Source organism: Drosophila nasuta, chromosome 2R (genome assembly GCF_023558535.2).
Source record: "Drosophila nasuta strain 15112-1781.00 chromosome 2R, ASM2355853v1, whole genome shotgun sequence".
NCBI lineage: Eukaryota > Metazoa > Arthropoda > Insecta > Diptera > Drosophilidae > Drosophila > Drosophila nasuta.
The window spans coordinates 19691122-19718033 of record NC_083456.1 but is presented as its reverse complement, the minus strand read 5'-3'; the positions used below and the strand labels follow the sequence as shown (position 1 = coordinate 19718033).

Here is a 26912-nt window from a genome sequence, read left to right as displayed (position 1 = left end):
AAAACCCAAAGAAATTGTTTATGGAATTTAATGATCTTTGATCTTTTAATCGGCTACATACACACAAGGAAGCACTTTGTAACTTATAAATATAATGAAATACGTAAAAAGGAAATGCAGCGTTGTCCAGTCAGAAACTGAATCAGTAATCAGTTGATTAAAATGTGGCGATTCCCAAGTTTTTTCTGATTTTCTTTGGAATGCATACTGTTTCATGACTAGAGTTGTTGTTGGTTTCTGCAAAATGTTTGCTTGTAATTTACAAATTTGAATCAGTCTTCAGCTGTTCCAGCAGTTTTCGCATGCGTCGGAACGACTCTTTGAAGATGATGTTATATTTTCGAGCACTCGTCTTGATGCTGTCACGATACGCCGTCGAGTTGATGTAAATGCTGCAAAGAGAAATCATTAATGTTGCATTCTTTTTGGTCTGTTAAAGGTATACTTACGCATCCGATGTAATCGCATAGAAGACGCCATAGCCATCAAAGGTCATTGGGGCCACAAAGCCCACATTGGGTGTGAAACCCAGCGTACTGGTGGACAACACAAAGTTGCCACCGCCGCCACTCTTGGCATACAAGGGATCATCGTAGAGCGCCGGAATGTCTAATTTGTTTTCGTAGGCAACACACCACAGACCAAAGAGATGTCTATCGATGCCATTTCCCTTGCGCGCCTCGTCCATCATGTGTCTGTGCTCGTTGACAGCAGCGCGGAAGGCTTTAATCAGCTGAGCATCAGTTGTGGATGTGTTCGACGAGGCCTTAAGAAAATCGTGAACAGCGCTGGTGCAGGAGCGCAACGTTTCAGTGCGTCCATTGTAAAAGTGACGCATCAATGCCGTTTCATAGGTGGGAGCAATTCTGCAAGGAAAGATATAATTAATCTGTTGATCAACTCAAATGTAAATTTACAACTTTAACGCCACTTGAATAAGTAGAGATATCTTAAAATTCGAATTCCAGATATTCGCTACTGTAAATTTACATTAGTCTTAGGACTTAGCATTCAGTGCCTCTTAAAGTTAAAGCACAAACCATAGCAAGTATTTCAACTAGTGCTTAACGAAGACACGAACCACATTCCAACTGAGGGTCACGTTCTATAGAAAATAAGTAAATTCTGTGGCTTAGTCTAGTCTTGCTTACTCCTTATGCATCTGGTAGTATGTCCATTGCAAGATGACCTGCACAAACGAATCTGGATGCAGTTTCATGCTCTTCATAAACTCCTTGCCGTAGTCATCAAACACTGTAAATGTCGCCGTGACATCGATACCCTAAGTATATGAAAATCATTTAATAGAAGCTCTTCAACAATTGTTTTAACAATGCTGCTTGCTTACCCGTTCTTCGACCTCTTTAAGCACGCGTTTAATCTCAGACTTGAGTGTGTCGTCCAACTGAAACTTGAGCTCCTCAATGGGCAGCACCTTCGTGCTGTGCGCCTCGCTCCAATCGGGTTCTGGTACTTCGAAGAAACTGAGTTGCATAAAAGTGGCAAAGCTAGCGCTAATTGTGCCATCGTAGCAACTATGCTCTCCGGTATATACAAAGTGACCGTTCTTGAAAGCCACCAGGCAACTGCTGCGATCCGCCCAGCGGGAATGATAGTCACCATAGATGGACAGCTGTGAAGCTTGCTCTGCATCATTCGGACAGTGTTCGTCCCAGCAGAGAACCATGACTGAGCTTTCCACCGAGAGCAATGTGCGCTTGTTCTCCTCGGAAATCTCGCACAGATGATTACGATTCTTAGCCCAATTGGTGCGATCATCGTGTGTTAGAGCTGAGACGCCATCCCCCTCTGCTTCATAGTCAAGAATGCTGCGTAAGCGCTGCAAATTCACCAGAATCTCGGGTGCTGTCAGAATGCTGTCATCTTCGTGCACACAACTAAAGCTAAACTGTCGCCCCTTGGCGCCAATGAGAATGTGGTTGGGTCCATTGCCCTCGTTCTTGGACAGGAAATGCTTCTCGATGTGATCCTGTTCGAGGCCAGGGACTCGCGTGGTCGAAAAGAAATGTTTGTACAAGGCCGAGGAGTATTTAATCTTGCCGCCATTGGACGAAAGAGGCTTCATTGTGCCTTTGCGCGTCAGATCCCAGAACTCGAGCGTATGATGGATTTGACGGGCAAGGGTCTGCAGAAAGACAAAAAATAAAGTTAATTTAATCGAATTTCAATGATGAACTGTATTTTACCTTCAGCATATAATCGCTCGTCTCGGGAATGTCCACTAAATTCATCTGGCAAGGCATAGCCATGATCTGATAGGGCAAAAGGGGCAGGCGTAGCAAATGGTAACCATAATCCTCCCACCAAGTGCCCAGCCAGTTTTTCATTTTCGAAGCACGCTCCTTGAGTTTGGCATGCAATTCAGCTCCAACGCCGTTCTGGAACTGCTCGATAATGCTGCGGGATTGAGCCAGTTCCTCGGCGGTTCCAAAGGGCACCAGACTGGCATAATAACGCTGCATGGTATCGCTCAGCTCGGGCAGAGGCAGTGCTGGCAACGTCTCATCAAAGGCGTAGGTGTCGCCATCATCCTTAGTTGCAACAAAAAGGCTTTCGCGATCCATGCTTCTAAAGTCTAAAAGTGAATTGGGTCATTAGTAATGCGATTCTTCTTGGGGGTATCGAAAAAGAGCAATATATGGAACATATGCCACACTGATAAGCTGATAACCACTGTTTGTATGTGGGCTTGTCTGGAGAGCAGCATTTTAATTTCAAAACAGTGCGAATCAAGTCCAAAGTACCAAAGTCAAGTGCTGTCGACAGCAGGTCGATGCTCGGATTTATGTATTGGCGATAACGATTCAATTACCACAGTGTGATATTCATATTTTATTGTTTACATGCCACATAAGTTAATGGCTGTGGAAGGGCCGTTTTGCCCCAATAATTAATCCAATAAGCGATAGTTAGCGATAGGCTACACTGACCTTTGTACCCAAAATTTAAGTTGTGACTCCGCTCAAAATGCCGTCAACCGCAGCGTCCAAATGCCGGAAAGCAACTGAGGGCTTGGCGTATGCCACGGATCCCAGCAAAGTTCGCTTGCTTGGCTGGCTGAAAAAATAGATTACTAATAATTAAAAGCTAGATAAAAGTTATCTGAGCGAACGCATGCGATACAGTCTACTAATGTTCATATATATATATATATATGCACGCAAACACACAAATACAAATGTAGGGAAGTGTATGCAAATTGGGGAACACCAAAGATCAACACACACTTGGTAAAAATGAATGCGAGCTGTGATATTTGCATTTGAAAATCGAGCTCGAGCACAAACCTGCGTTTGGACTTTGCACTTATGACGTCATAAATAATTTAACTAAACTTCTTAGCATTTTACGCATTTATTTAAGAAACCGAAACGAATGCTTCAAGAACTGGTTGATTCACTGCATGTTATCTTCGTATTTGTTTACCAAACAAACTTGTTGTGCGCTTGTGTTTGTGTGACGATTAAATTTCACTTTTGTTTTGCCGCACATCGCATTTTCTACTGGGTGGCTTGTTTCAATTTGTTTATGCTATCAGCTGTTTAGACAGCGTTGCCACACTCACACTCATGTGCACAAATCTGGCAGCTCTGCACACTACATACTACAAACATCTGGCATTAATTTCATGTAATGAGCAAATACACGGCACAAAAATAATTAGAACATTACAATTTTTTTGTTGTTTTGATAAAAGTAGCGACTATTAATTAGCGAGGGGCACATCAAATCAGTGGCAAAATGTTGCCTTCAACGGGCCTGTTCAAAGGCATCATCTGCCCCTACTACGACGCCACAAAGAAAGATGAAACAACGGCAGCGTCCTTCACAACTTGCAAACGTCCCTTTTGTCACTTTAAGCATTTACGCAAGGGTAAGTCGAAAGCCTATATATATTGTCCATTAACTGATAAAGCTGTGCTTGCAGAAGATGCTGATGCAGCCGCAGCTGCTGATACAGTGCCCGAGTATAAACCAGCGCCGGTGCCGAAGCTGCTTTCACTGCCATTGCCAGAAATGACGCTTCTGAGTGCGCCGAAGAAGAAACCAAATCTGGAATATCATCCAGAAAAGCCAGCACTAAATGCTTCGCCCAAAAAAAGTTGGCGTTGATATCACCAATGTGCCCAAATATATACCCTCTTCCTTGGCCAATGGCGAGAGGCAAGAGATCAACGAAGAAACTGACGAGATTATGGAGGTGGAAATGCCCATGGAAGTGGACGAAGTTGTTGAGCCAAAGGAGGAAACATCCCAGCATCAGCAACTGCCAAAGGAGCGATCGTCTTCTAGTTCCCGCAAATATGAACACAAATCCAGCAAGTCGCGGGATCGTGATAAGGATAGGGATAAGGATAAAGATAAAGATAAGGAGGAAGACAAAGAGCGCAAGAGCTCTTCATCATCATCGGCACACAGAAGCAAAGAACGCTCGGAACATCGCAGTTCCAGCAGCAGCAGTAGCTCAAAGCATAAATCATCCACTTCATCCTCATCAACATCATCGTCACATCGCAAGTCAAGCAGCAGCGACAAGGAGCGAAAGGAAGATCGGAAAGAGGATAGGAAACACAAGAGCAGCTCATCCACGTCAGGGTCGTCATCTTCAAAAAGTCGCCAGTCGCATAGCAGCTCCAGCTCAAAGTCCAACTCACACAGCTCCTCCAACGGGAGCAGATCAAAGAGCTCTTCCTCCAGCAGCAGCAGCAAAACAGACAAAACCAAAAGTGAGGCATCAGCTACTGTTATGTCCAGCCAAAGTTCAGTAGATGCTGCTGATGAGCTCGATTTGGACTTTGAAGTGGATGTGTCAACATCGGAGGCTGAAATTACGCGTCAATGCGAAATGATCTTCGATGAACTGGAACAGGAATTTGCACAAATGCACAAATCCACAACGGAGACGACGACGGCAACGAACGAGAGCGTCGAGAATACACGCAAACGCAAGGCATCCTCGCCCGACATTGATGCCTACACCGAGGCAGCAACTGCAGCGCTACAGAAGCGTCGTGTAGCTCACGAAAGCGCCGACAAATGCAGACCGCAAATAGCTAAAGCTGTGCACAAGCCCAATCACATACGCAACGCCATGCAGGCGATCTTTGATAGACGCGCCGAACTGCGGCGCCAGGAGAAGATCCGTGCAGACGCTGATGCGGAGCAGTTGCGGTTGGCTCAGGAGCGAGTGCGTGTTGCGCAGGAGGAGCTGCGCGAGGCAAGAGCCAAGACACTGACGCCGCTCATCTCACGCAGCGCTTTAACGCCGCCAGTGCGCACAGGTAAGCGTAGTTACAGTAGAGGAAATTGCAGTCTCCTAGGTTCAGTTGTATTGCGTACTTGTAGTTTTGAATTATACATAATTCTTTGTCCTAACTGTCTAACAAACTGATTTGTGAACACATAGCGCAATCGGTAAGAGCTAGGAGGCGGCACTTTGTGCATAACTTAGTTGTGTCATTGCTCTGAGCTTTTGCTTAGTCAATTTAAATAGCTTATATATTAATATGTATTTTGTCTTGCAGCTCGCACTATTGCGCCCGTGGCCAATATGTTGGCCATAGCACGCGCCAAGAAGAAGATCGAAGAGTTGCAGGCTGAAAAGAAACCCGCTTTTACCACGGCTCAATCTTTCAAAGGCGGCAGTCGGGTAGCCCACAAACCCACAGCAGCATTGGATAAAGTGGCACCCTCAACAGAGTCGGCTGCTGCTGAGAAGCCGCCTGTGCTGGAGCCGCGCAGTTCGAAGATATCGTACAACGTTCGGATGCAGTATTATGAGCTGATGGTCAAGGAGTGCGTCATCATTTATCCACAGCTGGCCGATGCCTGGGAGCGAGCACAGGTGGAGGAGCTTGCCGTCTTCAAGAAGTGCAGCACGGTTCCCATCTACAAGAACAGCTCCATGTTGGCGGTCAACAAGCTGCGCAAAGAGGCAATTGAGGCTGGTAATCAGTCGAGTGCCAACAACAAAACCGTTTCACACGAAATGATGCTGGGCGGCAAGCGTGCTTTGACTACATCATGGAGCGTGGAGAAAAAAGAGTAAGTCGATTACATTATATGTGAAATAATAACTTAATTTTACGTTAATGTTATAGAAAACTAAGCTCAACGGCAGCTGGTGAACCGTTTGATGCACTGCCCGGTGAAAAGGCTTACAAAATGGTCTACGACTTGCGAATGACTGACGAGCAACTGGTGGACAATGGTTATCCAAGGCCAGGCAAACGACCGGGCACAGCTGTCATACAAGCTAATCGTCCCAATCGGCGACCCAATGAGACTGAGCGCTATTGCTCACGCTGTGGCAAGGTCTTCAATCTGAATATCTATGAATCACAGGGCACAGACATGTGCATCTATCATCCAAAGAGCACGGGCTATCGTCGGGGATTCACGGACAATCATCACCGTTGCTGTCAGCAGCCGTCGGGCACTCCTGGCTGCAGTTACGCCAATTATCATGTCAGCGACTATTATGATCCCGACAAACTGAACTGCTATGTGAAGACGATCGAGCGAAGCGATGACTATGCGCCCACCAAAAAGGATATCTATGCACTTGACTGTGAAATGTGTTATACTACGCACGGCATCGAGTTGACGCGTGTGACCGTTGTGGACATCAACGGACGCAGTGTCTACGATGCTCTTGTGAAACCGGACAATCAAATTGTGGACTACAATACCGTGTATGTTTTGTGTTTAAATTAAGATTTCAATTTATTAATTTATTAATTATTGTTGCAGCTATTCGGGCATAACGGAAGCTATGCTGTCGAAGGAGACGCGCTCCTTACGTGACGTGCAAGCCGTGCTTATGTCCATGTTTCATGCCAAGACGGTGCTGGTGGGCCACAGCCTGGAGAGCGATCTAAAGGCGTTGAAGCTTATACACGATGTGGTTGTGGACACATCTGTCTTGTTTCCTCACAAAATGGGGCCGCCGAAGAAGCGAGCTCTCAAAACTCTCTGCATTGAGAATCTGAAACGTATTATACAAGAGAACGGTAAGAGATGAAAGTATATATAAATTATATATTCATTTGTAACTGATTATTCTGTTATCTCTTTGGCAGAGGCCGGTCACGACAGTGCTGAAGATGCAGAAGTCTGCATACAACTCATTAAATATTATTTGCGCAACAAAATAAGCTGAACTGACTCCAAAGCGTACAATTACAGAATGTGCTGCGATCGGGGCGGTAGTTATATCTACATTATAATTATCATCATCAGTTAAACGCAATACGTATAAAATGTAATGTGTAAGTGATGTTATTGCCCCAAGTCCCAGTCCAACCCAATGGAATCAAAGTAAAACGTATCCCATAAGTGAGCCTTAAGACCATAACATAACGTAACTTATTTATGTAATAAACTTTAAGTTAAGTTAAAAGTTTCCATGTTTATTTATCGTGTGAAACTGCAGTTCATCTATACATTTAGAATTCCTTGACTGACCAGTGACAACTTCATAATTTGAGGATCGCTGAGGAACAATCTAACTACTTGAAAATGTTAAATTCATTTGACAACATCTTCGCATAAGAAAGGAACGACAAGAAAAGAAAGTAACAGACAGAATTCAGTTATTGAAACAACAAGCGTTATTTAATAAATGGATTGAAAAAAGTCCTTTAATTATGGAAAACTTGCATTATTTTGTGCAAAACTAAAAGTGTTGTCTGCAATTGACTGCTTGACTGCTGTTCGTTGCAATTGTGGCCACAAAAACAGCGATTTTTTTCCGCCAACTTGTTCGGTGAATCGATAGGTGTTTGGAAAGTTTTGTGGCTTTACTTGTTCTGTTTGGCAGACGTCATAAACTGTTCACGAATTGCCAGTTTGTCGAAAGTTGGACAAAAACCGTAATTTTACAGCAAACGCTTTTCGCTGCTATCTTCTCTGTGGTTGTTGTCGTTGTTATTGTTATTATATTAATGTAATTTTAATCAGATTGCCGCAATATAACATCATATTTTTCAATTATGTACATGAGCAACAAACAGAACGGCTGTTGCCCCGGGCAACATCTGGTTACCAGTTGTTGTTACTTTTCCGCTTTCAGCAGCTCCTGTTGCTGTTGTTGCTGCTGTTGTTGGTGTTGTTGTAATTGTTATACAAGTATTTGCATGGTGTGGTTTTTCAATTTTACCGTTTCATAATTTCAGTTTCATTATGAAAGTCGCAAAAGTTTTGTGTATTGAACTTTTTTGTTAGCGTGAAATTCTATTAGTCAAAAAAATAAAATAAAATAAAAGAAGCAGCGGCGAAAGGAACGCCGACAAAGTTTTGTGCTTTTATTGCTTTGCCGTAGTAATTTTCAGTAATTGTTTCCGCCGGGCATGAAGCACACAGAATCGAAGGGTAGTCAACCAACCGTGTGGCTAACTGATGAATAAGTAGATGGCACAGATACCGACGCATCTTCAAAATCTACAAACAAGCATCTGTATCGAGTGGAGAGTGGGAAGTGGAGAAGCGGCAGCAAAACCTAACGAAATGTAAATAATATTAGTGGTACTTGGCAATGACAATGTGCATATGTGGCCCAATCCCAAGGACCTCACCACACACATCAACACACACAGACACGCAGGCAGTGCAAACAAACAAAGCACACGCAAGTGCTGCTCGAGGCACTGTGAAGAGGAGCCACCATTGCCTAAACTGGAAGCAAACGGGCAAGGAGCAAGGAGCCAAGGGCTAGTGGCAAAACAAACACAAGCCCAAATACAAACACAAATAAGAAGCTAGAAAAACGTGGGGGTTGGATCAAGAGGAGGCGGAGAGAGAGAGAGAGGAAGAGGGTGGGGTAAGTCAGTGCTGCTTGACTTGTCCCTGTCACACATTGGGGCTGTGTCCTGGCCAGGCGGAAGTATACTTAAGACCGTCGAAATAGAGGCATTAAGATCTTTACAGTTAATCCCTTGAGTAAATGTTCTGTGGTCGCGACGACATTGTTGTGCCTTTGTTCACGTGTGTGTGTGTGTGTGAGTGTGTGCGAGAGTGTGTGTGCTTTGCTGATATGTAGTACACACATTGTAGTCATAGTAGTTGTGTTGTATACCTTGTCTAGTTGTTGTTAAGGGCATTAAAAAAAAAGGCTTAAAAGCCTTGCCTACAATCATTTCGGGTCCTATGAGTCGTGTCCTGCGTCGGTGTCGTCGTCGTCGGCGGCGGCTCCTGCGCCTTGGGTCGCGTTTTATGTGCACTCGTGAATATTTCAGCTAACCAGCGACAACAACAACACCAACAACAACAACGAGAACAACAGCTCGTCGTTGTGTGCATGCAAGTTAAGTGCTTAAAGCATTTAGCCTAACGGTTTTGGCTTTTAATTTGCACTTTCTGTCAGCGTCTCAGTGTGTGCGAGTGTGTGTGTGCTTAAGAGTATGTGTGAGGCGTTGCTACGGGGCACGTCACGTATTTATTTAAGCAAATTGCGCATACGACGCATTGGCGCTGCGCTCCAAAAATATATTTATTAAAGCAGCGCACAACTTTTTGGTTGAAAATAATGCGTATGCTTTTTCTTACCAGACCAGCTGCCATACTGCAAAACCTTTTTACAACTTTTCTAGCGAGAAACTGTTAAGCTGCCGCCGCCTACAGAAAACGCACCCCCTCTTCTCCACCCTCCCTCTGGAAAAACACATACATACATATATTGTGGATGTATAAATAAGGCGGCAAAAGGCAGTGCCCGAAAAGCAAAGCAAAAACAACAGAGGGCGAAAAAAAAAATGTAAAGGCAAGTAAAGCAGGCGAGAAAAGCCGGCGGTAAGCGCAAAATAAAGTCATCACAAACATATTAGCAGCGAAAAACACCTGAGCAAATAGATTTATATGCACGATAAAGCACAGAGTAATTTCCCGTAGATCCTGCTGTCGCCTGCTGCCCAACTCCAAATTCACAGTCCTCAGCCCACGCCCCCGTTGCCACGCCCATTTCACGCTGTAGCATTCGCAACTCCAGGTCGCCTGTTGCCTAAGCCGCAAAGTAGCTGGGGGAGCAAGATAACATCACTTTATTGTAAGAAAGTTAAAACGCAGAAATGCAAGCCAAATAGCCCAAAAAAAAAGGTGCCAGCTACAAGCCAAGCCAAGTGTCTTAGTCTTTTCCTATGCGAATGTGTGTGTGTGTGTGTGTGTCTGTGTGAGACACTTAAAAAAATACGAGAGGTAAAAATTTTAACAATAGAGATGTGCGTGCCGAATGCTGAGTACTCTCAAGCATCACATAAAATAGATTTTAAATAAATATTGCGTATACGACGTAGACGAACGAATTTCAAAAGTTTCAATCAAAGTGAAGACAGCTTTAAACAACAGTTGAAAAAAGTAATCAAAAGTAATTATTTATATTAAATAAATACTAAAGTATACATACGAGCATTTTATGATACTTTCAATTATATGAAATATTAAGTATACGGTAGTATTTTTTTTTTAAGAATTTTAAATTTGGATTCAGTATTAATTGCGGCTTAATGCATTTAACCAATACATAAAATAGGTTACATAATAAATATTAAGTATGCGAACAACACACAATAATTCTAATCAAATTGAATATAATATGTGGCAACTAAACTAAAAAGTGTTCAAAGAATAAGTGCTGAATAACTTTAAACATTATAAACTATAGTATAAATTTGATAGCGTTATCTGCATATGAGTAATTCAAACATATAAACATATAGTAAAAGATTATTTTATTTTGATATTTTTAGAGCTAAAAATGATTTTTTTAGAAATATTTTTCTGTTCTGCCAAAATATCAAAAAATGAACAAATTTGTACAAAAAAAAAAAAAATTGAACGAATTTATATATTATTTATCGAAACAACAGAAAAAAATTCTTAAAATCAAATATAGCTCAAAATATAGTATAAGCCCAGATTACTTATTTTTAAAATTGTTTCAGTTTATATTTTTTTTTACTGTAAATAAAGTAGATTAATTCGAAATTTTAAAATCAAGTAAATTAAGGATAAGGTAATTTTGTTTATAAGTAAATTGCAGTGTCAAAATATACTCACTAATACTTTTGCAATGCTTCATAAATTGGGTATATAAATCACAGTTTTCCAGCGAATTTATAATCCACACATGTTATTTGGTTTAATTGTGCATTTATCAGTGCTACAAATTGCCTTCAAAGAGTAAAAATATGCCACTACCGATTATAATAATTATGATTTTAAATCCAACAAAAGTCAACTGCTGTCTCTAGTTGTTTATACCCACAATGTTGTTTTTTTTCGCTGGCGCAAAACAAAGTATGTGAAACTTTTGCTGTGGCATTTGGAATTAGCTCTAAGAGCGATTTCCGTTTTGGGGGCAGCTCAAGTTTTTTGGAAAATTATAAAATTTGTGGTATATACGTGCAAATTGCAGGCGCAGGCAAGCGGCAAGGATTCAAGTTGGTAATAGATACATATTGCACTTGCAGATACACGCTCTACACTTGATGATGGCTAACTGAAGTTGATGCTGTAGTCGAGCTCCCAATACAGGGTGTGTACGTGCGCATCCCTTGTGTCACACACACACATAGAGAAAATGACGCCCACACACATGTCACACTTTTATTTTGTAGTTAAGTGAAGTAAAAACTTTGCCAGCTAACAGTGTTGTCAGCCAAGAGGACAAGAGGTCACAGCCCAGGCCATTAGTACTTGAATGCTGAACAAATAATTAGAGCAAAAACAGAACCAATATAAGGTTGTCGCCGGCAACGCAGACACACAGACAGACAGACAATAAGAAGACGACACCCACTTACACACACAGAGTGACTCCACATGACTGATGAAGGCTATCGAAGGATATCCACTCAACGATGACATCCACAAATTGACATTGCTCAACATGGCAGTCAAGTGGCTTTTGGGCCAAAAAGTTCGAGCAAAAACGTCGAAAGATTTGTCGCGGTCGCCAACTAAAAAAGTTAATTGCAGTTAATGACGACATTAATCACAAGAAAATGAAGACCAGCGCAGTTGACAATAAGCGCAAAGCGACAAATGAAGAGCCAACGGCTGCTATGGCAGCTTTTGCTCGCTGCCCGAGTGAGACACTAGACAAGAGACAAGAGACGGAGGAGAAGAGACAAGAGACAACAGGCGTCTATTAACACCGATCCCCAGACTTTGTGCACTACAAAAGGCGGCAAAACAATGAGAAAGTTGCGTCAGCCAGTTGCTAGTGGCAATGACAGTGGCAGTGGCAGCAGGACAAGACGCGCAACAAGCGACAGACAACAACAAGGAGAACAACAACAGCGAAAGAAAGAGAGAGAGAGGGATAGAGAGAGAGCTGAACAGGAAGTGAGCGCGTAGTAGGAAAAGCAATTTTACTGCGAGCTTCCTCAAGACAAATAAGTCATCTGGATCAAAAGGGGCTTTCAGGCATAGCTTGGCAAGTTGTGGCATGGCAAGTTGAGGCAAGCTGAGGCATCGCTTGGCACAATAGAAATGAATTATAAGTGGAGAGGGCGCAACCAGCGCAATGTCAGCGATAATAATGAACTGGCATGACTGATGATGCCAACGTTACACTCTCCACTCCCGCCACTCCCGAATTCCCTTCGCTGTTTGGGTCCAGTGCACCAGCAGGCAAAAGGGCAACTGCACGTCGCAATGTCCACTGTGATTAGGCAATACTTGCCACAACAAAAGATTGAGTATACGCCTAGTTATGCGCCATAACTCCGTGGAAATGCGCATAATGAATTGGTCATACGAACAATGCCCTCTGTTCGCTTTATTAATTAAGCGTTCATTCTTACTGTAGCTGGACACGTGTTGCACGATGCTGAAATAGAAATTCATAATTTTCATACTTTTGAATAAATAAATAAAATAAAAGGCGTCTATTAAAACACAAATAAAAAATAAATAAAAAAATAAATCTTTTCTTTTTATTTGTCAGGTATTAAAAGCGTGTATATATATTTATAATAATACGTTTTTATTTTAATATTTAATAAAATATATTTAAATGTCTATGTACAGTTTAAAGCTAGACTTTTCTAAAGAAAACACATTTAATTATATATTTACAGTTTAAACCGAAACTTTTCTGTACTAATGACAGTCAATGGAAAATATGAAATATAGTTTAAAGTCTCGATTTTAGCACCTAAAGTTCTTTAACAATTTTCGATTTCATTCGAAAAAAATTATATTAGGCATCATTTTTTTTATTACTACAAAAAATTTGCTTCTCTTTGACTCTTGTCATTACATTTTTCCACATTATTTACAACACTGTAAAAAATTAAAACTTCCTCTATTTAAAATATGAGACATGTTTTTATTAATTATTTTAAATGAAGTTAATTTTAATTGGTGTATAGATTCTGAAAATATCATTCTGTAAAATTGGTATAAAAAATAACTATATGTCGTTTAATAATAAAATTACAATCTATGAAAAAATAGTTTTTCCCATTTGATTTTTAATGTCAACTCTTAAAGGAATATTCTATTAAATTTAACTTACTTAAAATTCAATTGAATTTAAGGCTTCGTTCTTCAAACACTTTAGCAAAGATCTTAAGCTTGTCAACGCTTTTATTAATTGTTGCTTTCTTCGATTCGAGTGTTCAATATATATTGAGAGATCGTATAATGAGCTGCACGTCTCTGGCAGTTGCCGCACGAATGCGCTGAATATGAAGAGCAGCTCAAAGGCTGCAACAGCCGCAGTAGCAAAGGCAGTGGCAACTTCCGCACACTTGCCACACCTGCCACTGCGACTGCGACTGCCACTGACATTGCCACTGCCGTTTTGTGGGCTCCGGAATGTGTGTGGGTGCCAAAACAAAGATGTCTGTGGAATTTATGCAACATGAGCGTCTATAACTTATCCAATTAAAACTCAATAAACGCGCTTACCCAGCACACCGAGGAAAGGACACGGCCAGGAGGTGAGAGCAAATGAAATGAAGATGCCAGGAAATGCCAGCCGAAGGGGGAATGCCTCGAGAATAGGGCTGTTCAATGGCAGGCCAACAGGCAACTGGGAACTTCAGCACTGGCTGCTAGCTACCGGCTGCCGGCTGCTGGCTTAACGCAGCGATTACAAGTGCCTTCAGCTTGTAATCCACTTTTGGAAATGCAGCCATTGGCTGTGGCAGTGCTTGTCTGCCAGCCAGCATGACAGCCACAAATTGAAGATGACAAAATGTCTAAACAAGCCGGAGCTTGCCACACACCCACCTGACTCTGTGTGTGGCTGTGTGTGTGCGAGTGTATTGCTGTGCGAGCATATCTAGCGGAATAATCAATAAATTACACACCTGTCTGGCCACAGCAAATTTATATACATATACATACGTTTGTCTTGGCAGCCATTGCGAAAAAAAGAAGAGGGGCGAGAAAATATAGAAAATATTTTTCAAAAGATTCCAGCAGCGCATTCCGCAGGTGCCATTTGCCAACTGACGCTCTCAAGCAGCCAGCAGCCGGGAGCAGATACCGATGTCGATGTCGATGCCACACTATTGACGCCCAGTCGTGGTCATCCACAGCTCTCTCTCTTCGCTCCGTCTCTGTAGTCAAGTGCGGTCCGGGTAGAGGCGGCAACTTCAATATTTCATGGTGGCTAAGTTCTCGATTGTGTTGGGCCCAGGCACTTGGCGGTAATTGTACCTGCAAGCACTGGACTTGCACATTGTTAAGCATTTTCACGGGCCCCAACACCGAGTCCGAGGTTTTCACTCCTTCGGGCTCCTCTGAGTTGCCTGCCAGCCTGCCTGCCAGCTTCTTCTCGCTGAACTGAGTGAGTATTTGTGCGTGCCATTCTGACAGGCAGCAGCGTTGGGGTCTCTCCTACACTGGCAGCACTGAATTTTTGATTTATGTGCATTACTTATGCTTTTACTTAGTTGTCTTGCTACAGCTCTCTGTCTCTCTCTTTCGCATTCTGGCTGCCAAGACACGGGCGCATCCTCTGTCTCTGTTTGTCGCTTATGTACGAGCCACCAAATTGATGCTAAGTGCTTGGGCGCGCGTGCAAAATGGGTTGAGCCGAAGCCGGAGTCGGAGTCGGGCAGGAGTTGAAGCAAGAGCTGATGCTTGCAGTGTCGAGCCTTTGGCACACGAGCCGCACACATATATTAAATACCATCCTTGGAGAGTCATCAGCATTCCTCGAGCGGTTTTTATTTCCGTTTTCATTAGTTGCTTTTTACACAAGTGCCGCCCACACACACACACACACTCACACTTGCGTATAATAGCATTAATGTCTCGTTTACGTCGTGCCACAACACACACACACTCATATGTGAGTGTGTGTTTGTGCTGGCCGCTTCCTAGTTTGTCAATGGCAGCCATTTCTATGTTTGTGCACGTATTTTGCTGTTGACATTGCGAGAAGCGAGAGCGTTGTGGCCAAAGCGAACAAACCGAGCAAACCAAGCAACCAACCAAACGGACCAAAATGAGAATGAAAAATGCTTGCGATAATTTGTTGACCTCAACAGGCGATTTTTACAGCATATATACTTATATATATATATCACGTATTTACTTACGACTAAAGCGAGAGTATTACAATTTTTGCACAGTATTTAAAAATTTGTGCTTTCGGCTTGTGCAGCGTTGCGTATACTTGATAAGTGTTGCGGCACAAGGCACAAAGCTAAGCTAAGCCCAGACACGGACTGGATTTTCGGGCGCTAATCAAATCACGTACTTAGCCAAGTAAAGTACACACAAAGTACACACACACACACACACTCAATGTATGCCCCCCCTTTGCCTCCTTCTCTGCATTCCTCACACAACAACCGGGACACAAAACTACGGCTCAGAACCTGGGCGCATTAATAGCTAGACAAATACAGTGCAAATACAGTGCTGCTGCACTATGATGAACTGCCGTGCCATTGTTAAACCGTTGCCATAAAAATACTCAATTTTTTATGTGCACTAAAGCCGCTTAACTATTGACAGAGTATGATAAAATACTAGTTGTATTTATCAAATATATATTCTAGCTTAACTACAATAATTTGGCGGATTACGTGGAGATTTCGATTGTGTTTGCTTCACTGTAGCAGTCACATATGTGTACGGGTAATTGTAGAGACGTATGTTGTGTTGGGCTGCGGCACACACACACACTCACACAAAAAGTTGTCAGGCACAAAAGCAAATTACGAGCGCATTTAAACTGGGGCGCGAGTGCTACTTAAATAACTCATTTAGGTCGCTTGATCCCCGCCGGATTCTGTCTCTCTCTCTCTCTTTTACTCTTTCTCTCTCTGCCTCTTGCTTTCTATTCGCCTCTTTCGCTGTCTGTGTGTGCGCACATAAAATCAACAATAAACTTTGTCATCTCAATTTGCTTATTACCAGCAGCCAGGCAGGGCAAAACTTTCTTATTAATGGTGGCGATTTCAATGCGCCTCTTTCACCCCTTCCCCCTCTGTCAACTCACTGTGCTTGCCACATATGCTTGCAGCACGTAGCAGAGCGCTCGCTCTCTCAGTGTATGTGTGGCATTGCAGATAACACTGCGACAAACTTACATAGATACTGGTGGAATTTTGATGTCAGGCAGTTTCCTTGGTCCCCGCTCCCTTTGCGTAACCGCAAAATGGCAGCGCGAGGTGTGTCCTGTGGCGGCGTCTTCTTCTTCTTCGTCTTCCTCTTCGTCTTTCCCCTTCACTCTCGCTGTCTCATGTCTCTTGTCTTGCGGTTTGCTGCAAGTCGCAACTCGCAAGTTGCAAGTCGCAAGTCGCAAATTCTAAAATCCATAATTAGTGTCTGTCACGGGACATAGACTTACCACAACCTCCTCACACACACACACACACACACACACATTCACATACTCATTCAAGTATGGAAGAAGAAACGCGCTAAGCTGCTGAGCTGCACTTGAGTTGAGCAGTTGCTCTAATTGCAAGTAAATATTTAATGCACAAGTCGCTTTTAATTGCCAGCTAAAATAAATATAAAATCATTATACAATTTTCACAAATACATAATATATATGTATAAGAGAGTATGTTGAATATGCTGGAGATGGTGTCCCACATTTTTGTAGTGGTGCAAATAGGCAAGTTTTAATGATGCAGCTGACGGCGGCAGTGCCACTTACGCATGCACCTACGACGACGACGACGACGACGACGTCGACCTACAAGTTCCAAACCAACAAAATGCAAAAATCACGCAAATTATCGAAACATGCGCAAGCACACTTAAACTCACTGCGACTTTGCCGCATAAATCTGAGGCAAAAGTCGAAAAAAAGGAGCAGAAAGGGATCATAAAAATACTCAGCTAGGGCAAACAACTGAAAAAGAATAGTACAAACATCTTGAGGTACTGGCCTAGGCAGCAGCAGCAGCCAGAAGTATTAAGACCAACTTTCTTTTGCAATGCCGCAAATTGCAAAACTTCCAAGTTATCGCATGAAGTGCGAACATGCCGGCAATCGATTGGAAATTGCAGTAGACAGCTGCCGCAATGGGGGGTTCGATGTCGTTTATGCGATGAACTCTTTTTTGACATTCTTAGACAAAATTCTGTAATAGTGTTAACAAAATAATTATTCGAATTTAAAAAAATTTAAAAAAAGTAGTTTCGATCATACGCACATGGAAAGTTGCCCCCTGTGAGGGTTGAACTCACGGCCTTTGGTTTACGAGACCAACGCTCTACCACTGAGCTAAAGGGGCACTTAACAGAGCGCTGTAAAGTTCTAAACAAGAACATGTTACGTCTAACAGTCGCCTGTGATCGTCGTTGCGATAACAGCGTTTGAAGTAAAGGGTGTTTGGTATTTCTATGTTATTACTGGTGTCAAACAAATATAATTAACGCAAAAAGCATATTTATGTATTGTTCTATGTGTGTGTTACCACTGTGGCGGCAGAGGCAACTCAATCAAATAAGCGGCGGTGAGTTTTCAAAGTGGTAAATGAGGCATACACACGCTTTAAATTGAAATGCAATTGAGAGAATTATCGTAGTTGGCCCTGATGTATATTTTGCAGTTACAATGTTCGCCTTGCGTTGCAAGCTCAACGAGCTACGACGAACCAGGAATTATGGCATCGACATCGACATCGACAAACGCCATCGAGAACGACAACGAGAAGGCAAGGCAAAAGTTTTTTCGCCAACTGTCAAATGCAATTTAGTTGATAGGATCAAAATCTTTGAGCATACTAAAGGGGCTCACTGGCGCCCTGGCGTTTTGTCCACCCTCTCGCCACCCTCCACCGCCCCGCCATTGCCCTAAAGTTGTCTCTGGCTTTGCTCCGTTGGGGCTTGTTGCCGGCACTCTATATGCAAAGGCAAAGTGACTGGCTGGCTGTGAGAATTTTACGATTTAAATGCGATTTACGGCGCTAATTCGTAGTGCCATCGGCATAAAGCGCGCCAGCTTCCACCACGCCAAACAGAGAGGAACACAAAGTGATAGAGTGAGAAAGAGAGCGAGAGAGAGAGAGATAGAGAGTGCCAGGCAATTGTACGGCCTGAAGTCGTGTCGTCGTCGCGTCGCTCTTTTCGGCTGGTTTGCCTGCTAAACCAAGGCATTTCTTTCAACCTCATTTGATTCTTTGCACATTTATCATAATGGAACTCAGTGCTGTCCGGGCCAATAGCAATAGCAATGGCAGTCGGAGTGGCACTGGCATTTCGCGTCACCACACACAATGACAACGAATGCAATTTTGTGGTAAAACGTTTCTGATCTAATTTCAATGCAACTGAATAATGGCATTAAAGCGTAATTATGATAACTTCACGTGCATCAAACAGCGTCTAAATTGATACTGAAACTGTTTAGCTAATTCATTCAACTATAAAGTGATAGCAAAAACTAATAATGTTGCCTCATTTTCAATATAATTCATAATTTGCAATTGCTTTGTGCTAATTTGGCTGTCAGTGATAAATTTATAGATGCAAGAGATTGATTTAAATGGGATTTAATATGATAGCAATTAAAATAATGAACTGCGTAGTATATTGATTATGTTATAGTAAATCTGAATAAGTTTAGTATATAAAATAAATTGAATTTTTCTATCAAGTCAGTAATTTTTATTTATTTATTTAAATAATATAAAAACAAATAAGTCTTAGAATTTATTTAAGAAATAATTTAAAATGCCAACAAAGGGTTGATACAGTCGGGTCTTTATTGCTTTTGTATTCTATGGTATATTTTGGCTATAAAGCTTTTAGTATATTTTGAACTGCCTTGGTTGAAAATACAGTGTTTTTACTCTATGGTATAAAATCAAGTAATTTGTACCCTATAGTATATTTTTAATATAAGCTTTTGGTATATTTTAGAATCTTTGCGGTATATTAATATCTTTATTTTCTTTTATTACAGCCGAGCTTATTCGGCTGGAGCTTTCTTAGATGCTCAAATTATATATAATAGATTAATTTAAAGAAAAATAATGTAAAAATTATTATATACGATTCTTCTAAGAAAAAGGGATTTACAATAAACTTATAAACAAGTGTTATTGTTTTTAATTATCAGCTTGCACTCCAAAAATCATCGCATGTTCCTATATTATTTCCCAGTTTAATAAGGGATTACATAAAAAGAATTATAATTTTCTATAATAGCCTATAATAAACTGCGTGTATTTCAGCCTTTGTGCATCGTGTAATAGCACCTTTAAGACCTCTCAGTCTTCTCATGCAATATGCATTTCTTCTTGGTATAAAAAAGGATACAACGTGAATTCTAAGGATTTTCTTTTTCTTTGGTTTTTTGTATTTCATTCAAGTTGATTTCCATTGTGTAACTGCGACGAGTACTTGCCTCTCTCTCTCTCACTCTCTGTCTCTCTCTGTCGCTGGCCCCGTTCTTTGGCTGAGTCTATAATCTTTTTGATTTCTCAACTATTTCTAATGCGATTGCTGCCGTGCATTACGGTTTGCATCCAATTCTCTCCCACTCCTCGCACCCATCCCCAAGCATCTTCTGCTATATCCATGCGCTCTAACAATTGGGCTTTGTCAAGCTCGCTGCTCGAACTCGTTGTCATCATCTTATGCCACCTACTGCAGCCGCTGCTGCCCCTCGAGTGCACTCATCGAGGTTCGTGTGCCGTGCTGCTGCACTCTCAATGAGCGCTCCACTTGAAGGCAACCGCTGAGGCAGCCACTGCCAAGGCGTGGCAAGGAGATGGGAGGGGGAACAGCCATTGCTGATTCTAATGGTAGGCAAATTCCGTTATCAGCTAACGGCGGCTGCTTTTAATGTGAGTGCTTCCCAGATATCTAGACAGCCAGACAGAGTCTCGCTCTTGCTTCTTAGACTGCTTTGCATTGTGTGTGAGTGTGTGTGTGTGTAGAGGTGTGTGTGTGTGTGTGGATGACTGCCTGATTATTTGACTCTAATGGCTTGATAAATGAGATTTTGAAATTGAGTTGGCGCAGAGCATTTAATTGAATAAGCAGAACGGCAGCTGGCAAACGCATATATCACTCCACGTATATTTATCGAATCCACTCGAATATCGAATATCCTCCCCCCTCCGTCGATATATACTCGCATGTGCGATGACATGTGCCAACTAATTGCCAACTAATTGAGATCCAGTTAATGCCAACTGTCTGCTCTCTGCTTTACGACTGGGCCAAGGCCATTTGAAACCAAAAAGGAATTATTATTCACATTTCCAGAAACGAGAAAACTGACCCCGGAGAAAACAAAAAGCAACTTGATTTATAGGCGCGACTTTACGGCTATGTTTTTGTCTTGTAGTTGTTGTTGTTGTGGCTGACAGCAAACTAAGTGCGAATCATTTATGTAGTAAACGAGGGTAAGAGAGGCAGCCAGGAAGCACACCCACACTTCTATGGGTGTGCTGACTGTGTGCTTTTGGCCAAGCAAAAGCAAAAGCAAAAGTTTTAATAATAATTTGCAAATAAATTACAGTCAAGTTTGGCGGATGCCGCCGTTAGGGGTCCATTAGAAGGCATTGAGCAATTGTTGTTGCCGCTTGTACATTAAGAACTCATTGGCATAAATTGCAATTTAATGTCTGGCTGCTTGTTTGGCCTCCAGAACTGAGAGAGCTGCCTGCTGCCTTCTGCCTGCTGTTGTTGTCCCCCTCACTCTTGGTTGTCGTTGTTGTTGTTGCAGACCTTTTAAATTCGCCGCCTGCTGCCAAATAGTTGAAGCATATTTATTGCCATCAGGCACTTTACCAGGCAACTGCCGTTCATTGTTGCTGTTGTTGCTCTTGCCACAATTCACACTCGAACTCGGACAGCAGGCAACAAACGCCAGACTGCATTGCGCATACGCTCCATTGACCAACGAATGCGTACACACTTTTACTCGCAGTCGTAGTCGTAGTCATAGTCGTAGCATACTTTTCCGTTGGCTCTGGCTCATTTTAATTTTATAGCTTCTCACTTGTGTGTTTATGGATTCGCACCTCAATTTGCCTGTTGTCTGATTTTCCAACGCTTCACCGACGTCTTTTTTCCCCCTCCAGCGGCAGCGGCAGCGGCAGCGACAACAGCAGTAGCAGCTGCTGCTTTTCGAATTAATGTGCTTATATTTCAGCATAAATGTTCGTTTTTCGCTTTTGTCTCTCTGAATTTCACTTTGATACAAGGCAGCGCGGGGGGAAGCGGGAGCTTGTTGTGCAGCCAGTTAATTACGCCAAAAAATTCCCTGGCCATTAATATGGCTGCGAGGTCAGCATGAAAGCGAGGTGAAATTTGTTAAAGCCATTGCTAGCGAGTGCATAAAAATGTCTCAGTTCTCCTCTGCAGTTCGTCCTTGGCCAGCCAGAATACGCCGTAACGAGCATCAGTGCTGCACTTTTCTCTCTCTCTCTCTCCTCTCTCTTTCTGTTTCTCCCTCCCACGTCTGGCTCTGTCTCTATCGCTTGCTTTCGCTGTGTTTGTCGCTTCTTTTGCTGGCGCCATAATTGTGTATGTAATTGTAAACGCTGAATTAAACAAGCGTCATTAAAATGTAATTAATTGTAATTTACGTTCACGTACCGCTGCTCTCACGTCCACCCAAAAGGTGTTTGCCGCTCAAGTTGGCGTCGTCGTCGTTGGTGTTGGCGTTGGCCAGCGTTTCAGCATCTTCATCCCATGCTTGAGATGAGCGCCCCGGTTTGTTGCCTAGTTGACTCTTTGCGCTGCACTGCGCCTTAATGACTTTTCGTGCTAGGCGCTGCTCCACAGCGAAACACAAAACATGGCGTAAAAAAGGCAATTGCAACGGACCGAAGATTTAACACTCTTGTGGGGCGAAAAAAGCAAGAGACGTGAGAGGCAACGAAGGACACTTGGACAGCAATCAGTCTAGGTGTAATATTCTTTGTGTGTTAAGCAAGTGTGTTGAACAAGAAAACAAGTTCTAGTCGAGTATGATCGACTAACAAATACTCTGTTTAGTTAAATATTAATTTATGTTGCACAGCTTTTGAAAAGATTAGCCTTAGGCCTTAGTCACTCTGACTCATCTCATTACAATAAGGAATTGTATTCGTTTTTTTAATAAAAATATTGTAATCAAGTAGAAAATATATATTATATAAGATGTATAATGTTATATTTGTGAAATATTGATCATATTTGTATTAATTCAATATCACTTATCACGAAATTAATTTAATGGATATCATAAAAAATGCTCGATAATTTGATAATTGTTGAATGTTATAAAAGTGAAGTGGATGCAAAAGAGATATCATTTTGTAATTGATGGAATAGATTTAAGTGAATGTTATTATACATGTCATTTATATTTATTAAATTCAATATCTCTCAATTAAATATTAATTTGTGTATCACAGACATAGTTCAGCAATTGTTTGAATAGTTTTAAACATTTCATGTGCGTTTAAATCATTTTACCTTTAAAATTATGGTTACTTTTGGAATAAGAAATTTTTAAGACAGATTGGTAAATGTATTGCACTTATAATGTATGTCAAATGTATATAATATTTTGTTTAAATTCAATTCGAATTAGTAATAAGTTATGTTATTGTTTTGCTATAAAATATGCATTCGATTTGCATGATTTGTGTTAAAAAAGTGAATTAAAAATATTATTATTTGAATTTAAAATATTCAAGAAATTAATACATATATTATAAGCACTCTTTGGGCATTTTACATTTAATAACTATTCTTATTGCAATATCCCCTAATGTTAACTAAGTTTACGCATTGTCATGCTACCCCAGCAGCATAGAGAAGGGGTTGCAGGGTGTGAAAACAGATTGCTACATTCATGTTTCCTGCTAATTAATTAAATTGCAATTAATATGAAAAGTTAATTTACATGCTCGTTGGTTAATTTGATTTACATGTCCACTCATTTGCGTGTGAAGTGTAAAGTTATTAAGGCCAAACAAAAAAGCGCATGTAGCTGTGTGCGTTTAAAGGTAGATTTATGGTTTTTGCCAGCGCGCGTTGGCAACGCTGCGTATGCGCAATCAATTGAGCGTCAAAAGAGTTTGGCAAACTCAATTATAATCTTGGAGGCAGCAGCAGCATCAACTGGCAACTGGCAACAGTTCAGCTCAGCTCTCAGACTTGAAAATTGATGCGAAAGCATTTGCATAAATAGTGTGCAGACGAAAAACAAAATAATTAAATGGCAAAAGCAAAAGCAACAGCAACAACAACAACAAGGGTAAGGACATTAAATACGACGACTGTTGCAAGTGAAGCCGCAAGAAAAATGGCACGTTTACATGCAAATTATGCGAGAACTGTGCTATATAGAAAATGTGGATGCAATGGCATGGAGCAGCGGCTGCATAAATATTTACATGTGGCTGCCACTGACAACATTTGCATATTCTAATTATAAGCGGCAGCAGCAGCAGCACAAGCGGCAACAGCAGCATTTGTCATTCGCCATAACGGACAAGCGCCTCAAGAGGCGCCACGGCAGCTAGTTGAGCAACGGGGCGAATGGCTGAGGCAACTACTTAGCCATAGTTCAATGCGCAGAGCAATGTCCCTTTGCCTTTGCAAGGACCTTCGCTGGCAACAATGGCGTAAGCACACACACACACACACACACATAGAGAGAGAGCACTTTGGCACACCCTGGCAACCCTGACACCCTCACACAAAGCAACTTGTCTATGTACAATTTTTCTATTTAATTTTCTTACGCGCATGCAGCTGCTGCTGCTGCTATTGCTGCTGCTGGTGTTGCTCCTTGGCTTGAAGGATAACGCGTGCAATGACATGGAGAACAGCCACAACAGAAGCAGGAGCAGCATCAGATGAAGGGACTGCAATTCCCTGGCGTGCGTGCAACACACTCTTTTGTATTAGTTTCATTTGAAGCAGCCACTCTTAGCTATTTATTTAGATTTCATTTTATTTGCCAGCGGGCGCAGTTTGCTCCCCGCTTCAAGTTTAATTGACTGTAGCAAAGGATATTCACACGCGCACATCCTGCTCGAAGGATGCTTCGCCTGCTCGCCTGCTGACTGCAGTCGTTAATCAGTGGCACGCTACTTTAAGTCCCTAAGCACTTTAACCGGACGTTGAAATGTGCAATCAGGCAGATTTCTCTTCTCTCTTTCTTCACATTTTTATAATCGCATAAAGCATTTTGATATTGGGCATCAAACAAATATTGCGCAAGCACAATTGAGTTGTTGCACAAAAAGGATTCCAAATGCAGCGAGGACAAGGCCAATGAAGCGCACACCGGGGCAGGAATGCAAATACTCGACTCTACACATGGCACAGCACAGCACAGCAAAAGGAGAAGAAGGAAGCGTTGACGTTGCCTGAAGATGCTCTCTCTCTCAAAATTGTTCAATAAGCTTTTGTCACTTGCATAGGGCCAACTGAGCACTCCACTCTTCACTCTCCACTCTCTCAGTGCCCCCAGAGCTATTCACAGTCACCGGCAACGGCGCAGTCATCCATATTTACCATTCCGTTTCGGCATTTGTCGAGCTACACAATTTGCTGCTCAATTGTCTTGGCAACGTCTCTCGCTCTCTCTCTCTCTCTGTCGTACTTCTGCTGCCTTGCGGATCTTGGCCCACTCTTTGTGTGCCATAATTCAATTGATTCCTGGCAACATTATGTACGAAATGCTCAGCATGTTTATCGCCGGCAATAACCATCCATTCCAACACAGTCTTGCCGCCACCTTCCCACCTCTCTACCTGACTGAGAGATTGAGACAAACAGTACGTACTTATACTATATATAGAATGTAGTATATTCGACATGCTGTAAGCCTTTTTCAATGGCATCCACTTGAGCTGTGGGACAAATGAGCTCTATATTATTACGTTTTATGTCAAGTGCTCCTCAGCGACGTCATCGCAGCGCAGCCCATCGCAGAGCAGCGCAGCGCTTCAAAAGCCTTCACATGATTTGCTCAAGACACTTTTGAAGAAGTTTCACAAACTCTGCAATATGCCAGGGACTAATGAAACATGCATGTCCTTTGGGCACTTTACGCAAAACTACTTAGCAAAAGAGTATTTAACAGATTATTAGAGAAGTACTCTAGATTTCAATTGTGTGGCAATGCAGATAACAGTAGAATTTTTCCTTTGTCATATTTACAATTTCCATTACACAGAATAAATCGTAATTGGAGAGCATTCACATTTTTGGCCTGTGGCCGCATTTCATTTAACAAGAGGATTTTCATAAAGTTTTCCAATAACCCATTTGTTGCATTTGCCCCGCAGTTAGCAAGCAATTTACATATTTTTTCTGTTTTTTGGACAACTTTTGCTGGGATGTACAAATAAATTAAATAAAATTCATTTTCATGATGACCTTTTGGCCAAAAACCTTTTGCTTTAATTAATAAATGCCAACGACAATAAAAACAAAAGCGAAAGCAATAGCAAACCGCAAAATAACTTCCCAATGGGTTTTTTGGCAAAATGCAGCTTAAAAGCAATAACAATAATAACAAATACAACAAAAAGAACAAAGAACAAATTGTGACAAATTAATCAACTTTTGCTTCAGTCGTATGTGCATGTGTATGTGTGTGCAGAACCAAAACAGGACTCACTTCCTGAATTTATAATTTTAGGTAAACTCAACTGCAGCTTCGTCTGCGGGCGTCCTTTTTTGTTTTACTTGATAAAATATACATTTTTGCTTAAATAAACAATGCACATAAATGTGTCTGAGTCTGTGTGTGTGTGTGCATATCCTGCGACCTTTGACTTATTGACTGCTCTTCAGTCAAGCGGCTCGTCAGCTTTTCAGTTTATGTTGTTGAGCTGTACAAACAGCATAAATGAATGCAAGACATTCCTGCCTGCTTGCTGCTTCCTTCACTTCAACAAAATTATTATTTGCTTTATTTATTATGCATTGAAGTTTCCTCAAACTACATATGTGTGAGTGTCTGTGTCAGTGTGTGTGTGTGTGTTTATGAGTTGGCGTGTCAAAGAAAAACCTGTAATTATGTTTGAGGCATTTACAAAAGTAGAAACTGTATAGAAAGTGAAGTTTTCTATTTGATCAACTGTGAAAGCTAAACAAATAACATTAGTTTAGTTGCGACTACTCGACTTGAGGATATGCTGTAAATTTTAACTAGAAATCGTCTACTAAACTTTCCAATTAATGAAAGTTTTTACGAACATTCTGAAGATTTGTTGAACATAAAAAAAGTAATTCTCTATAAAATAGTTTGAAAAGGATTTAAGCTTTATTGCTGAAAAGGCTGCTCGACTCTAGGATATACTGTATACTTTAAGTAGGAGTCGATCACTAAACTTTTTAAATAATGAGAATTTTAACGAATAACTTGAATATTTGTTGAACATTTTCTATTTTTACAACTCGATTTTAGTTGGAACTGCTCGACTTGAGAATATGATGTAAAT

The 26912-nt window shown here is 41.6% G+C and overlaps 2 protein-coding genes and 1 non-coding gene across 3 annotated transcripts; 1 reads left to right on the top strand and 2 right to left on the bottom strand.

Moving 5' to 3' along the window:
• Window positions 1-14: 14 nt before the first annotated feature.
• LOC132787876 (peroxisomal carnitine O-octanoyltransferase) lies at window positions 15-3500 on the bottom strand. Its single transcript, XM_060795215.1, has 7 exons — window positions 3309-3500; window positions 2952-3078; window positions 2208-2596; window positions 1349-2146; window positions 1152-1282; window positions 450-866; window positions 15-392 (listed from the first exon to the last, which is right to left on the bottom strand). Exons 3-7 carry the CDS (start codon window positions 2583-2585, stop codon window positions 260-262), a joined length of 1857 nt encoding a protein of 618 aa, XP_060651198.1. The 5' UTR covers window positions 2586-2596; window positions 2952-3078; window positions 3309-3500; the 3' UTR covers window positions 15-259.
• A 120-nt stretch (window positions 3501-3620) lies between these two features.
• Window positions 3621-7601, top strand: LOC132787874 (RNA exonuclease 1 homolog). Its single transcript, XM_060795213.1, is given in 7 exon segments — window positions 3621-3895; window positions 3950-4115; window positions 4117-5303; window positions 5547-6066; window positions 6123-6716; window positions 6775-7034; window positions 7104-7601. Coding segments are annotated over 7 exon segments (2940 nt in total). The 5' UTR covers window positions 3621-3762; the 3' UTR covers window positions 7184-7601.
• Window positions 7602-17663: 10062 nt separating this feature from the next.
• Window positions 17664-17735, bottom strand: Trnat-cgu (transfer RNA threonine (anticodon CGU)). Its single transcript has one exon. It is a non-coding gene; the product is annotated as a tRNA-Thr (tRNA).
• Window positions 17736-26912: the final 9177 nt, after the last annotated feature.

Excerpts from the sequence above, each read along its gene's own strand:
- LOC132787876 (XM_060795215.1), bottom strand. The coding sequence starts at position 2,585 with ATGGATCGCGAAAGCCTTTTTGTTGCAACTAAGGATGATGGCGACACC. Across the intron at positions 2,147-2,207 it reads CGAGCGATTATATGCTGAAG|ACCCTTGCCCGTCAAATCCA; the intron begins GTAAAATACAGT and ends GTCTTTCTGCAG. Across the intron at positions 1,283-1,348 it reads TTAAAGAGGTCGAAGAACGG|GGTATCGATGTCACGGCGAC; the intron begins GTAAGCAAGCAG and ends TCATATACTTAG.